The following is a 16,748-nucleotide window of genomic DNA, read 5'->3' on the forward strand; positions in this document are numbered from 1 at the left end:
TGTGTGTCTGTCTGTGTGTCTGTGTCTGTCTCTGTGTGTGTGTATCTGTCTGTGTGTCTCTGTATGTGTGTTTATTGTAATTTCATAAGGGACTTTATGTTTAAAAGTCTAAATTAACAAGAATTATTTTATGTTTTTTTCACCCTATATATACATATATTTATTGTATGAATGTTTAGGTACTATTCTATGATAATTCTAATGTAATTGAATTCTTTATATATATTTTCGACAATTATATATATTTTCGTTTATTACAAGGAGTTCCTATCTATTGAACACAGTAACCTCCTTGAAGGTTTGATAGTCACAAAATAGGTGGACAACTCTTCGTAACTTAAATTTTTGACAATTATATTGGAGGACGTTTAATTGAACAAAACAACTATAATTTAGATTATGTATCATAGTGTAATCTCCTATTTTGATGATATAGGTGCATGATCACGTTATATATAGATCATTTAGTCTTTATAAAAAGATTATTTTGTTTGAGTCGATCAAAACCACCTTTTGTGAAACAAGTAAGCTATTATATTTCTATCATTATTCTTTTTTTTGTTTTTCTCACCATTACCTTTTTTAAGAATTCTACAATTATCACTTTAATATTTTCAATTCATTGATACAAATTTATTTAAAATACAGAATAACAATTAGTTCACTTAAGTCACAATATATTACCAATTATTATTTCATTATAACAAAATCTAACATTTATTAAAATATTATAATATAGCACACTAAATTTATATTTATATTTGTAATTTATTTAGTGTTACTATTGAACAAATATAATATAATATTATATCAATATAACTGTTGATAAAATACTTATTTGCACATTATTGGATGTTCCTTAATGTAATATGAATGATAACGTTAAATCTAAGAGATGTGCATATAAGGAATATTTTAAAGTGTTTGAAAATAAAACTATAAAATCTTAGCAAATTTTATTTCCTAATTTGTGCCAAATATATACTATATAATCCTTACACATTTATTATTTATTTCTTTTTACATTTATTACATGTAATAATTCAACAATATTTATTTTTTAACAAGATTCCAATTTCTTTAAAATAAATATATACATTTTTTTCTCCATGCAACACAAAGGTTAATACCTAATTCATACTGATAGTTACGTAAAAAAATGTGATAATTTAAAAATAATCTAAATAAATTTTGCTTCCTAATATGAAACCTCAATTCTATTGTAAATAATTTTTTTTTCTATCCTCCAACAACAAATAAAAGGTAAGTACATTTCATTGTTTAAATTCAAACAAAAAACTGTAATAGGTCTGATATACAAAACTTACAATATTGCAACTTATTATTTCTTGTAAGATGAGAACATTTATGACTAGGAGAAAGGAAATACAAAATAAGAAAAATCTGGATATAATAACTATAAACATTTAATTATTGAGTCAAGCATGAATATCACTTTAATCCACTTGAATATGAACATCAGCCATTGGAGAGTTTTGAAGCAAGTACTTCACTACTGTGGTTATCTTTCCATCAGACAGGTGTATTGGTTTGTTTTTCACTCTTAATGATTCCAATCTAACAAACTGTGGGGGTTGAAGTGTTTGGGAACCACCGGATAGATTCTGCATAGTTAAAGCAAATTAGATGCATATTAAAATGCATATTTTGAAATGCAAGACAAAGTACTAGAAAAAAAATGACATGTGAATGTAAACATGTTTTGAGCATTAAGATAAACAAAGATGCAAAAAATAAGAAGGAAGTAACTTACATCATATATTTCTTGAAGGGTAAACGAAGTCAATGTCAGTATCTTTACATTAGCAAGCCCTTGCAACCATCCTAAGATGATTGAATTTGTTACCAAAGACATGCCAAAACTCACAGGTCCAAGGAGAGAAAGATTGCATGTAGAAGAAAGTTGGTGACCAACAATACCCCTGATACTAAAAGAACGAAGATTCGGAGTAGAAAGTGCAATTTTGTAAGCTTTTCTATCAAAAAGTAAATTGTAACTACGTATTTTCAATCTAGAAAGGGTAGGATTAGAGATGTGGAGGACTTGTGTATTATTGTGCATGGAACAATTTTCAAGGTACAAAGCATCTAACACATGACAATTTGAAAAGGGTTCGGCACATTCATTATTAGTTGTAGTGAAATTGACACTTTCAAGATGCAAACTTTTTAGTGCAGGTAGGTAGATAGATTTGGGAAGTAATATTGTATATGGGTCGCACATACCAGAAAGTTTAAGGAATGTCAACGACCCACAAGAAAAAATGAACGGAGGAGAATAAAGTGTGGGTATGTTGGATATAACAATATGCATAATCAATTGCTGGACATTGTGAGACACAACATATTTCATGATCATGTTCAAAACATCAACTTCAACCTCACTTGTAATGTCAAGATTAAGAAGGGAATATGAGTGGTCTCGATTAGATAAGACCCAAGATGCAAATTTCCTGAAATAAATCTCACGTAGGTGATGGTCACGAAATGTGAGATTAGTGAGACGCTTGCAAATATCCTTCCATTGTTTAGACAAAACACAAGTTCGAACAACATCTTTTGCGTCCATAAAACTCATTATGTGGAGCAAAACACAATCAGGCAACCCACTAATCATGTCCCTCTCTGCTTCCACCAACTCTCCCTCAGTTTCATTTCCTTTAACGGATACCTAAACCCAAAAAATTACACAAACTTACTTGTGTTAAATCATATAGATATACTATTTTCATTTCTATATAGAAATTCAATTATCTAATTCATCAAGATTAAGAAAAAAAATTAATCTAATAGATAATAATAAAATTGTTATATATATATATATATATATATATATATATATATATATATATATAAAATGATGGTTCAAAGAATATTGATGTAATTTTTACTAACTATTATATCACTTAATAGTTTTATATTAAATATGAATTTTATCAATCCAATCGTTGAATTATAACTTTACTTTATCTTGTATGTGTATATTAAATTTTATTAAAATTAATCAACAATTTAAAAGTAATTAAAGTGTTCATATTTTAGTATATTTTGATATGTATATATTATGTTAATTTTTTCTTATAAGAATGAGATATCAAATCACTTTGAATTCACATAAAAATTTTGTATATATGATTTAGGAGTAAAGAACTTTCATTCTAATGGTAACTTTTGAAAAATTCACATTTAATATAAATTTTTTGAGCAATCATTTGAACCTCTCTCTCTATATATATATATATGTTCTGAAACTACCCTTATAAAATTATTTTTCCTAATTAATACTCTCTTTGTTCTTTATTGTAAAAAAATTGATTTTACGCATATTAGAAAAATTAGTTATTTGTATTAAACTTAAATATTGCCATAACTTTCTTATTAAATTGTCTTTGTTATAAATGACAAAAGAAGTAGTATAATTAAAATGTCATATGTTAAAGGAAAAATATTTTAGAAAAAATCATTAAATGAAGTAACAGTAGTTGAAATTTTTTATATTTAAGAAAAAAGTGTTTCTTTTGTGTGCTTATAATATAATATAAAAGGAATACTATTACTCATATATCTTTTAAACAATTAATGTATGTTTGTACTATTTATCTCTCCTAATTAATATTTATTTTTCTTAACTAATTAAAATACATACTCTTAAAAGAATTTATAATTAATACATTTATCAAATTAAGATAACACATTTTAATTATGAGTATATTAATCTAAAAATAATTAATATATAAGATAATATGAATTGAAATAACTATTCTATGTTCGGTTTTATAAATAGAAACAAGATAATATTATATTATAGCAACTTTCTCCAACAAATTAAATTTCAAAAAGAAAAAAACTGAAAACATTTTGCAAGCGTTATTTCAGGCACAATATTAAAGAATATGGAGTATCCACACCCAGAATTGTGATTTGTGACTGTATCGGTCGCATGTATAATATAACAATACCACAACCACAATTTAAAACCTTGAAACTAAGCATCTAAATATACCTCATGGTTCGTGATTGAAGGAACACAATCGTTATTGATCCACTTGTGGTTGGCCTTGAGTTGCCTCTTCGGAAACACCATATTTTCCTCTGAGTTGACTAAATCAGGATTTGGTTTGCGTTTGGATGCCATCACTTCCTGCTTTCAGATTTTACGATTTGAACTGTATTGAAAATGAAAGATAAAATGAGTTGGTGAAGAGCAAGATAGTTTATCTTTAATAAGTGCGTTTGACAGCACATGTATGTATCATCTGAAACTAAATTTTATGGCTAGATTTATTTATATTTGACCTTCCTGCATTTTTTTTTTATCTTTATATTTTGAAGTTTGTTTTTCTTCCTTTTTTTTTTTTCTTTTCATTTTATCTTTATATTGATATGTATGTTAGTTTTAATTTATTTTTTACACTATGCATCATATGTTCTTAATTTTTAAATTTTGTGCATCTATTATTTGTGGTAATTCATTGCATCTACTTTAGATTTTAAGTTAAGGATGTTGAAATATGATTGTTATTGAATTATATTTTTATTATGTTTATATTGAGAAAAAAATTATAATTTTTTAGTTTATTATTAAGGAGAGTATTTCTTAACCATTGAGTACGAGAATAATCTATCTTGGGTCTCCCTACTTGAATTTTTTATATTCACAAAAACAAAGATTCAATTCCTGAGCAATTAGTTAAGTGAAATCCCTTGCTACTCATATTAGTTGATAAAAAAAAATCATAAACTAAAATGTTTATCAAGTATTTTTGTTTACATTCTTCTTTTTGATATTTTGCAAGTATTTTTCTTATTATAATATTGACATCAATGTTAATTTGAATTTCATTTATTTTTCTCAATACAAACCAATTTATATTTTCTCAATAAACATTTATATATATTTTCGTAGTTATTTTATTTAAGTAACTATGATCATTTTTAAAAAGATACAAACTTAAAATTTTCTATCATTCCTATTTTGTAGTCTACATGTTTTATTTTTTGTTTCACTAACATTTACATTTTACTATTATCTATAACAAAAAAATTTATGATTGTATAGCTAATAAATTTATCACATTAAAAATCCTACATCACTTTCTTTCACATCATTTCCAATTGTTAATTTTTTTCTTTAATTCATCATATTTAACTACGGTGTAACTAGGTTTTACCAAGTATTATATACGAATTGTAGCTCCTTTTTAATATACAAATCATTTCACCCACGTAAATTGAATTTTTGAAGAAATGTTAGTATTTATATCATTATATGTTGTTAATGAAACATTAGACAAATTTAAATAATTTTTTATTCTGATATTGTATATGACAATTTTAATATTAATATATAGTATGATACACTTTTATTATTTAATAAAAATTCTATAAATATTTTAATAAGAAATTAAAATATAAAATAATATATGTATATATAATTAAGAAGAAATTTTCCTTAAACAAAAATATTAATATTATTAGTATAATATTGATACATGTTCATAATTACACAGATTTTGCGTATACAGTATGATATAGTTTTACTATTTAATTAAATTTCAAAAAATTATTTAATGAAAAATATTAGTATTATATATATATATATATATATACATGTGAATTGAACACAAATATTTTAATAAGAATTTTGACTTAAATAAAAATATTAATATTACATTTATTGTTATTAATATAATATTTATACATGTATATAAATACATAAATTTTGCATATATAGTATGATATAGTTTTACTATTTAATTGAAATTCAAAGAAAATCTTTAATTAACTTTTTTCGGATGTAATTAATATATATATATATATATATATATATATATATATAATAAATGTGAATAGAACAAAAACATTTTAATAAGAAGTTTGACTTAAAACACAAATATTAATATTGCATTTATTGTTTTTTACAGTGACATTTATTGTTATTAATATAGTATTTTTACATGCATATAAATACATAGATTTTTCACATTCAGTATGGCATATGTTTACTATTTTATTCAAATTCAATAAAGATATTTTTTAAAAAATCAAATCTACTTATTCTAATGGAGTGTTTGGTAGATAAAATATTTTTATTTTCTTAAAAATCTTAAATAAGGAATTTTGGTTTTTTATGTTTGATAATTATTTAAAAAAAAATAAGGGATATAGTTTCTCGTGAACCATTTCTATCTCATTTTTCACTAATGCATTTTCATGAGGCCAGAATCCATTTTTCTTGTACAAGGAAAAGTTTTTTATGTACTTGCTCCCTTCCCCCCGCCCCCCTCTCTCTCTTTCTCTCTTCCTTTCTCCCTCTCTCTCTTTCTTTTTCTCTTTCTTCTCTCTCTCTCTCTCTCTCTCTCTCTCTCTATATATATATATATATATATATATATATATATATATATATATATATATATATATATGTTTCTCTTTCTCCCTTTCTATGTATCTCTCTTACTCTTACTCCCCCTTTCCCCTCTCTCTCACTCTCCCTCTCTCCCCCTCCCCCCCTCTCTTTCTCCTTCTATTCTCTTTCTCTCCTCTCATTGTCACTCCTCCCTCTCCCTTCTCTCTCTCACTCTCTCTCTCCCATTCATATCTCTATTTCTCTCCCTCTCCCTTTTTCTTGTATTTCATTAATTATTTTTGACCTTGTCAATTTTAATAATATTATTAAAATCTATTTTGTTTCTAAAGTTAAATGATATTTGTTAATTTTTTTATTTGAATGAAATAAAATAATATATTTTTATCCTTCTTATTTATTATGTAGAATTTTTTTGTTAGATTTACTATTTAAATAATTTTAACTATAAGTTTCAACTTTTAAAAATAATTTAATGTCATATTTGTAATAAGATTTGAGTAAATAAATATATCCACTGAGTTTATTTTAATAAAGAATGTTTGTGTAAAAATATTTATATACTCAAAGAATATACTATTGTAACTAAATATGAAAATATTTAATTTTCGAGAATCTTGTATGAATATTTCCAAGAATCTTTATGAGTAAGCAAACTGATTTTTGCTATTCCAAAGAACCATTATTCCTAGGATTTGTAATTTTTAGGAATCATGATTCTTAAGTATGAAGAAACTTATCCCCTACTAAAGGTTTCTTAAGAGTAAGTCTTGGTAGACTTACTTCACTCAATAATTTATTTTCTACATCAAATTTTCACAATTCATCAACCATTAAATTAAAAGTTCTTAATGTACAAATCAAATTTACAAATTTAAAAAAAAATTAAAAACTATATAATATTTCATTATATAAATTTAAATTAACATAAAAATATTTTTATGTTTATCTTTTAATTTAAATAATGAAACAAAGTGTTAAATTGTTTTCAATTTTAATAAAAATTAAAAATTTCATACTTGATTTATATATTAATTTTTTTAATTCAATTGTTGAATCGTTGAATTCAATATAAAACATAAGTTATTGAATGGAACAAGTCTACAAAGACTTACTCTTGAAGTAAATGAAACTCTCTTCATATATATATATATATATATATATATATATATATATAATATAATATAATAAATTTGAATTGAACAGAAATATTTTAATAGCATTTAATGTAATAAAAGAAATATCTATACAAATATAAAAAAAAAATAATTCTCACATAGTAACTCAATTTATTTAATTTATATTTTATAAAAATTAGTTTTAAAAATAGGTTTGACTAGAACAGAAACATTTTATAGCATTTAGTTTTATTAAAAAAATATTTATGAAATTTATGACATCTTTTACATCAAAATGTAGTAACTCAAAGTAATACTAAAATATGGAAATTGTATATAATAAACTCAAATTCATTGGTGAAAAGATAACGTGTATTTCATTGAATAAAAAACTTTAATAAAAGGAACATAAGTAATGATCAAAAGTGACTTTTACAAAAAATTTCTTAAGTAAGCTAAAACTATGATAAAACTTGAAGTAAAACATGATCTTGATAAATCCAACATTACTAAAATTTAGCCTCGATGTTTCAAGCTAATTAGAATGATTCATAAAGAAAATTAAGAAGCCCAAGCTTCACCTTCTACAATCTCATCCTGCTCAACATGATCATGCTCACATGTTTCAATTAACAAATTAAAGGGACCATTTTTTAATGGTCGAGACTCGTTGAGCGAAATAACTTCGCTCAATGATCCAAACAAGGCTTATCACAAGAGCTTAAATTCGTTAAGACAATTTACTTGGCGAATTTAAACAAGCTTGAGATAAGGACTAAGGCTTGCCGAGTGAGTTAACTATGGTTAGTGGACACTCAAGCAATTCATCATTTAGTTTAGCAACGCCCATCTCGTTAAGGAAAAACCCAAAGTTGAACCTAGGAAGTTCAACTTGGAAAACCCTAATAAATCTCACTCAAATCCTAACTGAATGTTTAATTGTCCTTCTAAATCGGTAGAAACACTTATAAATTGATCTTATAGTACTTTTATGATCTCAATTTACTTATAGAAACTCAATTGTAAACGAACCCCAAATATACACATAAGAACCCTAACCCCCAAATTAACAAACTCATGACTTAACACAAATAAATGAAATTAACCACAATTTCACACATATATAATACACATCATGAACACAAAACATATAACCAACACTCGTCTTAGGATATTCATAACCCCTCCAAATACATGCAATTCAAAACCTAAGAGATTAAGGGATAATTTCACTACTCGCGATTCTCATATATGTCATGTGAAAATAAACCCAATCCCTCTCTTACCTCAAATGACAATCACAAAGTCTTCCGAAAGGTCATTCACTGATCTATTTCCAGTTCTCTTAGCTCCTCTACCAAGAGCTCTATTAGAGTTTTCTCTCAAGTGCCAAGGAGTACAAAACCATACTAAAGTGTAAAGTGACCAACCCCTTACTTTCACTTTTAATAGGCAAACTAATGGGTTGGATTTCTGAAGTTCAAATCACTTGACCCACCAACCCAACACACTCAGCCCACTTTTATTTTATTTCTCCAAAAATATCCTTTTATTTATTTTATAAATTCAAATTAATTAATTAATTAGACTTATAAAATAAATATCAATTGCACAAACTTATTATTATTTTATTACAAAAAGTGTAATGTTACACAAAAATGTAAATAAATAATTTTCATATATAATATGAAAAAAAAATTATTATTTAACTTATATTCCTTGAAAATAGTTAAATAAAATATTTTAAAGAAATCCATATGTAATTTAATAAATATAATTAATTAAGGACAAAATTTATTTAAGGAAAATTATTAATATAACATTTAATATAATTAATTTAATATTTATACAAACATATACATGACTCGTGTTCTAGTATGACAAAATGTCTTGTATCACTTATAACACTACAAGAAAATGACGATTTTGCGACGGTTATATGGCCTACATTGCGACGGTTAGAACTGCCGCAAAGACAACATTGCGACGATTTGGGAACCGTCGCAGAATTGTCCGTCACCAGGCAATTTTGCGATGATTATCATAACCGTTGCACAAACCGTCGCAAACTTGGAATTGCGACCCTTTCATCAACTGTCGCACTAACTGCCTCTATATTAACATTGCGACCATTTCATCAACTGTCGCACCAACTGCCTCTAAATTAATATTATGACCCTTTTTTTATCTGTCAAAAATTATAATTTTTTTTTATTTTAATAAATTTATTAATGTAACAATCCTCATATTTGGCCTCTCAAGGGTTCTATTTCACAATATTTCACTATTTAGCATGTTCTATCCTTACTTGTGCAATTTCTGGGAAACTTCCCAGAAGGTCACCCATCCCTGTACTACTTCAGGTCAAGCACGCTTAACTGTGAAGTTATGATGAGTAGGCTACCGAAATGTATATGTATGTTGTTAGTATAACTTGTACAAATTAATTCATTTAAGTCATCCTCAAATATACAATCTCATATTTGTACTATAATAATAATATATAATAATTTTATATTACGAATAATAATAATAATAATAATAATAATAATAATATATTTAGTTATTCTTTATTTATATGTACTTGCTTTTATAATTAACATCTACTTATTTCTATTCAAAATTATAATTTAAATTATTTAATTTTATAATTTATAATAATAATATAATTTATAAAATTATAAATATTTATTTATTACATACTTATAAATTAAATTTTAATATTTTAAATAATGATTAATTAATTTAATATATTTATTTACCTTAAATCAAACATATAAAATTTAAAAAAAATGTATTTATCCTTGTTTTATTTTCTAATTATCAACTATTAATAAAATACTAACTTAAAATCTTATCTAATTATATATAATATTCTCATATCAAATTTAAAACCAGATATTAGTTATACAAAAATATTAAGATCATATAATAAATTGTCAATAAAATTTTAGTTAAATAATTTAAAATAATTAATATTTCAATTATATTGTTAATTAGCAAATAATTTATTCCAAAACTAATTAATTTTTTTATATTAATTATTAGTAAAATTTAATAACTTTTAAATTAACAATTAATTGGATCGATGACACACCATGAGTTATTGAGCGGAATAACTTTACCAAGAGTTATTTTGTAAGTTATCTTAAATCAAACATATAATATTCAAAAAAATGTATTTATCTTTGTTTTATTTTTTAATTAGCAACCATTAATAAAATACTAACTTAAAATCTTATCTAATTATATCATAATATTTTAATATCAAATTTAAAACTAGTTCTTACATTTTCGACAAATATAAGTTTTTCTGAAATATTCCATCAATAATATAGCTTTTCCTACAAAAATTTCTCATCGAAAATATAAATTTTTCGACAGATTGAATTTAATTTTATAAGAAATCATCTTCGATTAATATAACATTTTGTATATATGATTTAAGAGTAAAAGATTTTTAATTTAACGGTTGAATTTACAAAATTCACATTTAATATAAAGTTATTGAGCGGTGTAACACTTAGTAAAATTTACACCGATGTAATTATAACCCCCTCATATATATATATATATATATATATTAAATGTGACTTTTACTAAGTATTACACTGTTCAATAACTTTATATTAAATGTGAATTTGGTAAATCCAACTGTTAGATTGAAAGTTCATATCTCTCATAGATTATATATACAAAACTTTATATTAATCCAAGATGATTTGATACTTCATTTTTATAAAAAAAAATTGATATAATATATTCATTTCAAAATACACTAAAATATAAACACTTTGATTACCTTCCAGTTGTTCAATTTTAACAAAATTTGATATACACTTATAAAGTGATATGAACTTTCAATTTAACGGTTGGATTTACAAAATTCACATTTAATATAAAGTTATTGAGCGGCATAATACTTAGTGAAAGTTACACCGGTATAATTATAACCCCATATATTATATATATATATATATATACAGGGACGGATGCACGTTTGGAATAGTGGGGCACTTGCCCCCACTACTATTTGACATATACATAATTTTTTTATCTAAAAAATAATATATTTTAAAAAATAAAAATTATATTCTAATAAAATAAAATATAGATTCAGAAAAAAAATGTTTATTTATTTGATATCTGCCAAATTTTTGAAAGAAATTAATTCTCATGGGATAAAAAAAAATCTTAATAATGAATTAATTTTTAAAAAAAGTTTACTTATAATATATATATATATTGATATATATATATATATGTTTTAATATTCACATATATAATGTAATATATTAAAATGAATAATTTTTTGATAAAATAAAATTTGTACCATGCATGTTTATCTTTTGTGTTTTTTATTTATTGTATACGTTGATTGAAAAAATCAAAATAGTAAAATTGTATATATTGATTAAAAAAATCAAAATAAGAAAAATCAGAAGATTTATGTTCCATTTAGAATTGTTATTATAAGATATATTTTAAAATAAATTATCATCTAAATTTATATATTAGATATTAAAAACATATTTATATCATAAATAAATTAAACTGGATTTTTATAAAATTTAACATATTTATTTTTATATTTTTGATAGTGTTAAAAATATGGAATTTAAAATAAAATTATAAAATTTAACATTATAAATTATTCAATAATATATGATCTGATAACTCAAAAATTAAGTTATAAAATGATAATTATATTTATTTATGTACTATCCGCACTGCGGAGTCGAGCTCCGAGCTCGGCACCGTAGCACAGAATGACCTCGGGCACACGCCACGTGACACCAGCTTGGTATTTACATAAATCATAACTGATTACCGAAGATCTCGCCCTAGACGAGATCCGCTATCATATCTTATCTCGGGCCCAGAGCCCAAAGCAAACCTAATTCACTCCAAGGTACGTGCATTACTTATACGAGACTATTGCTCATACAAACCCTAACTTTGGCATCAGAGTCTCTTTTGCAGGTACCTCCCCCATCTTGGAGCACCAATATATCAAGCAAATGAGGCTCACCAATCTTACTGGACGAATCACCCCTACGGTCAAATTCCGGTAAGAACATTTGGCGCCCACCGTGGGGCCGATCGAGACAGCTCTTATCGGCCACCCGTATGGTACTCACCAGAAGCCACAACAGACGTGCAACAGAGGACGCTGAACACTCAGTCACCATGGACAGCGACGCTGCAACCTTGAGAAGACTGATCGACCAAGTCGAACAGATGCGCCAGCAACATGACATTGACCTGCACAACATGTGTGCCAAGCACGAAGCCGACCTGGCCGTAATACGAACCACTAACGAAGTTGACCTAGCGGCTCTGCGCGCGGACAACAAGAGGGTTCACGCTCAACCCCAGCGGCAACACTCTGATCACCCCTCCGGCTCTCAACTCAACCCCGGCGGAGCAATGCGAGGCGAGGTAAACCAGGAAGCAGAATCAACTCCCCTGCGGGGAGTAGTCAGTACAATCGCAGGAGGCTTCGCAGGAGGGGGCGCCAGCAGCTCGGCCCGGAAAAAACACCTGCGCAATGTCAACCGCGTACACTTCACTACCTCTGCTCCACATCAGAACTCGCCGATGATCACTTTCACCGACAACGACTATGCCGGTGTCAACCCCAACTAGGATGACCCCATGGTTATAGCCGTGGCGTTAGCTAATTGGGAGGTTCACAAGACCCTGGTCGACCAAGGGAGCTCGGCCGACATCCTATATTGGCCAACGTTCCTCAGGTTAGACATTCCCCACTCTCTCATACAACCTCACACAGAACCCCTAGTCGGTTTTTCAGGAAGGAGCGTTCACACCCGGGGATACGTGGACTTACTAACCACCTTCGGAGCACCCCCGGAGTCAAGGCGGGTCATGGTTCGATACCTCCTCGTGGAAGCCGACACCTCCTACAACATCATCATCGGCAGGCCAACCTTGAATCAGCTCGGAGCGGTGGTGTCTACCCCGCACCTCACCATGAAGTTCCCAGGACATGATGGGAAGATTATCTCCGTCAAAGCAAACCAAAAGGTGGCACAACAATGCTATACTGAAAGCCTGAAAGTTTCCCCACTCGGTGAACAATGCAAGAGCAACACCACCACTACGACTCACACCAGCCACGAAGAAGTCTCCGACCTTGATCCGAGATCCGATTATCACGACGAACGGCCCAGCCCCATTGACGAGCTCGATGACCTCCAGATCGGGAAACTCCCCAGGCAAACCACGAAGATCAGCAAATAGTTGACCCCAGAGCTGCGGCAACAGCTCGAAACAGAAATCCTCCAAAACGCCGACCTCTTCGCCTGGTCCAGCGCTGACATGCCAGGCATAGATGCAGATTTCATCTGCCACAAGCTAGCGATACACAAGGAGGCAAAACTAGTCGCCTAGAGGAAGAGGAAGGTCGGCGACGAAAGACGGGAAGCCATCGTCGCCGAAACACAGAAACTACTCAACGCCTGCTTCATCCGTGAAGTCAGGTACACCACGTGGCTGGCAAACGTGGTCCTGGTAAAGAAGAACTCAGGGAAGTGGCGTATGTGTGTCAACTATACCGACCTAAACAAAGCATGCCCCAAGGACTCATACCCCTTGCCGAGCATTGACAGGTTAGTCGACGGAGCCTCCGGGCACGCCCTCCTCAGTTTCCTCGATGCCTACTCGGGTTACAACCAGATAATGATGTAACCACCCGATGAAGTACATACATCCTTCATCACCAACCACGCCAACTATTGCTACCGGGTGATGCCCTTCGGCCTAAAAAACGCAGGGGCAACCTACCAGCGACCGATGGATAAGGTTTTCCATCAACATATCGGGAGAAATATGGAAGTTTATGTCGACGACATGGTAGTCAAAACCACCTCGGCAATAGACCACGCTACCGACCTCGCCGAAGTATTCGCCCAGGTCAGGAAGCATAACATGCACCTCAATCCGGAAAAGTGCGTCTTCGGTGTCCAAGGAGGTAAGTTCCTCGGTTTCATGATTACGAGCAGAGCGATCGAGGCCAACCCCGAGAAATGTAAAGCCATCATCCAGATGCAGAGCCCACAAACGATGAAAGAGGTCCAACGCCTAGCCGGACGGTTAGTATCACTGTCCCGATTCATCCCCAAACTCGCGGAGAAGGCAGGACCAATCTTCACCCTGTTAAAAAAACCAAAGGGTTTCCTGTGGACAGATCAGTGCGAAAAGGCTTTCCAAAGCTTCAAATCTTTTCTCACAACCCTACCGATCCTACAGAGGCCAGATCACAATGTCGACCTCCTCCTCTACCTGGCAGTAGCCGAAAACGCCATCAGCGCAGTCATCGTACAAGAGCACCAAAAGGTACAGACACCTATCTACTTCATCAGCCAAGTTCTCCAGGACGCGGAAAGAAGATACCAAATGATCAAAAAACTGGCATTGGCGCTTGTCACCGCGGCCCAGCGGCTCCGACCTTACTTCCAGAGCCACCAGGTGGTAGTCAAAACTGATTATCCCATCAATCAAATCCTGCGAAAGCCCGAGCTCGCCAAACGCATGATCGCCTGGTCAGTAGAACTATTCGAGTTCGGCATCCAATACGAAAGTCGCAGACCCCTGAAGTCCCAATGCTTAGCCGACTTCATAGCCGAGCTCACGCCAACTACTGTCGAGGAACCCCAGGCATGGACTTTGCATGTTGACGGGTCCTCCAACTCCAAAGGTGGTGGTGCAGGTATCATCCTAGAAGGGCCGAACCAAGTCGCCTTGGAGCAATCCCTCAAGTTCGGCTTCAAGGTGACTAATAACCAGGCGGAGTACGAGGCACTTCTTGCAGGCCTGAGGCTAGCTCGCGACCTCGGAGCTCGGAGAGTGAGTTGCAACAACGACTCAAAACTCATGGTGGAGCAGCTTAGTGGGACGTACCAGGCAAAGGATACTATGCTGCAGCGATACTTTCACACTGCATCCCGCCAGATCTCATCCTTCGACGAATTCACCATAAAACACGTGCTGCGAGAGCAGAATGCCCGCGCAGACCTCCTATCGAAGCTCGCCAATACCAAAATACCTGGGCAGCACCGGACCATCATCCAGGAAACCTTGCACTCGCCCAGCCTGGACAACAAAATCGTCAGCGTCAGCGACAATGAAGACCTGGGATGGATGGCAGGCATCTGGAGTTACTTGAAAGAAGGAGTCCTGCCCGAGGATAAAGACGAAGCTCGGAAGATAAGGCTAAGATCAGCCAAGTTCATCATTATTGGGGATGAGTTATTCAAGCGTGGCATTTCCTCTCCACTGCTCAAATGCCTGACGGCGTCTCAGGCAGCCTATGTCATCAGGGAAGTTCACCAGGGGATATGCGGCATGCACTCTGGTGCACGCTCAATGGTGACCAGAGTACTCCGAGCTGGGTACTACTGGCCCACTCTGAAGTCGGACTGCCAAGCCCACGTCCAAAAATGCAAGGAATGCCAGCAATTCGGCAACGCACACCGACAACCGCCTGAAACTCTCCACCACATGATGTCGGCATGGCCTTTCTCCCAGTGGGGAATGGACATCCTCGGGCCATTCCCCCCCGCGAAGGGCCAACTAAAGTTCCTCCTGGTAGCGATTGATTACTTCACCAAATGGATCGAGGCATGCCCACTCGCCAAGATCACCACCGAGAACGTGCGGAAGTTCACCTGGAAAAATATCATTTGCAGGTTCGGAATTCCCCACGCCCTCGTCACTGACAATGACAGACAGTTCATTGCACAGGATTTCGAGGACTTCCTCCGCGAACTCGGGATCAAACACCTTGCGACCTCGGTGGAACAACCCCAAACTAACGGTCAGGCTGAAGCTGCCAACAAAATCATCCTCCGGGAGCTTAAAAAGCGACTGGGAAACGCCAAAGGGCAGTGGCCCGAGGAACTCCCCAGCATCCTCAGGGCGTATCATTGCACCCCTCAGTCAACCACGCAAGAGACGCCCTACCGGCTGACCTATGGAGTCGACGCAATGATCCCGGTAGAAATCGGCGAAGCATCCCACAGACGCCAAGTCTTCAACGGTGAACAGAACGCCCAAGAACTGGCCGTCGACCTCGATCTAGTGGACGAGCTCAGAGACGAAGCTCGAATCCACGAGGAAGCCTGCAAGCTCCGCGCATCTCGATGGTATAACACCCGAGTAAAACCTTGAGCTTTTCGAGCAGGCGACTTGGTGTGGCGGTTGCTAGGCGAAGCACGGAA

The 16,748-nt window shown here is 31.7% G+C and overlaps 1 protein-coding gene across 1 annotated transcript; it reads right to left on the bottom strand.

Moving 5' to 3' along the window:
• Window positions 1-1,457: 1,457 nt before the first annotated feature.
• Window positions 1,458-14,246, bottom strand: LOC145959062 (F-box protein At4g22280-like). Its single transcript, XM_083077051.1, has 6 exons — window positions 14,238-14,246; window positions 13,982-14,037; window positions 13,495-13,843; window positions 4,025-4,162; window positions 1,775-2,692; window positions 1,458-1,625 (listed from the first exon to the last, which is right to left on the bottom strand). The coding sequence occupies exons 1-6, from the start codon at window positions 14,244-14,246 to the stop codon at window positions 1,458-1,460; spliced, it is 1,638 nt and encodes a 545-aa protein (XP_082933177.1).
• Between the last annotated feature and the right edge of the window lie 2,502 nt (window positions 14,247-16,748).

This window comes from Cajanus cajan, chromosome 1 (genome assembly GCF_000230855.2).
Source record: "Cajanus cajan strain Asha chromosome 1, NIPB_CcT2T_4, whole genome shotgun sequence".
Lineage (NCBI taxonomy): Eukaryota > Viridiplantae > Streptophyta > Magnoliopsida > Fabales > Fabaceae > Cajanus > Cajanus cajan.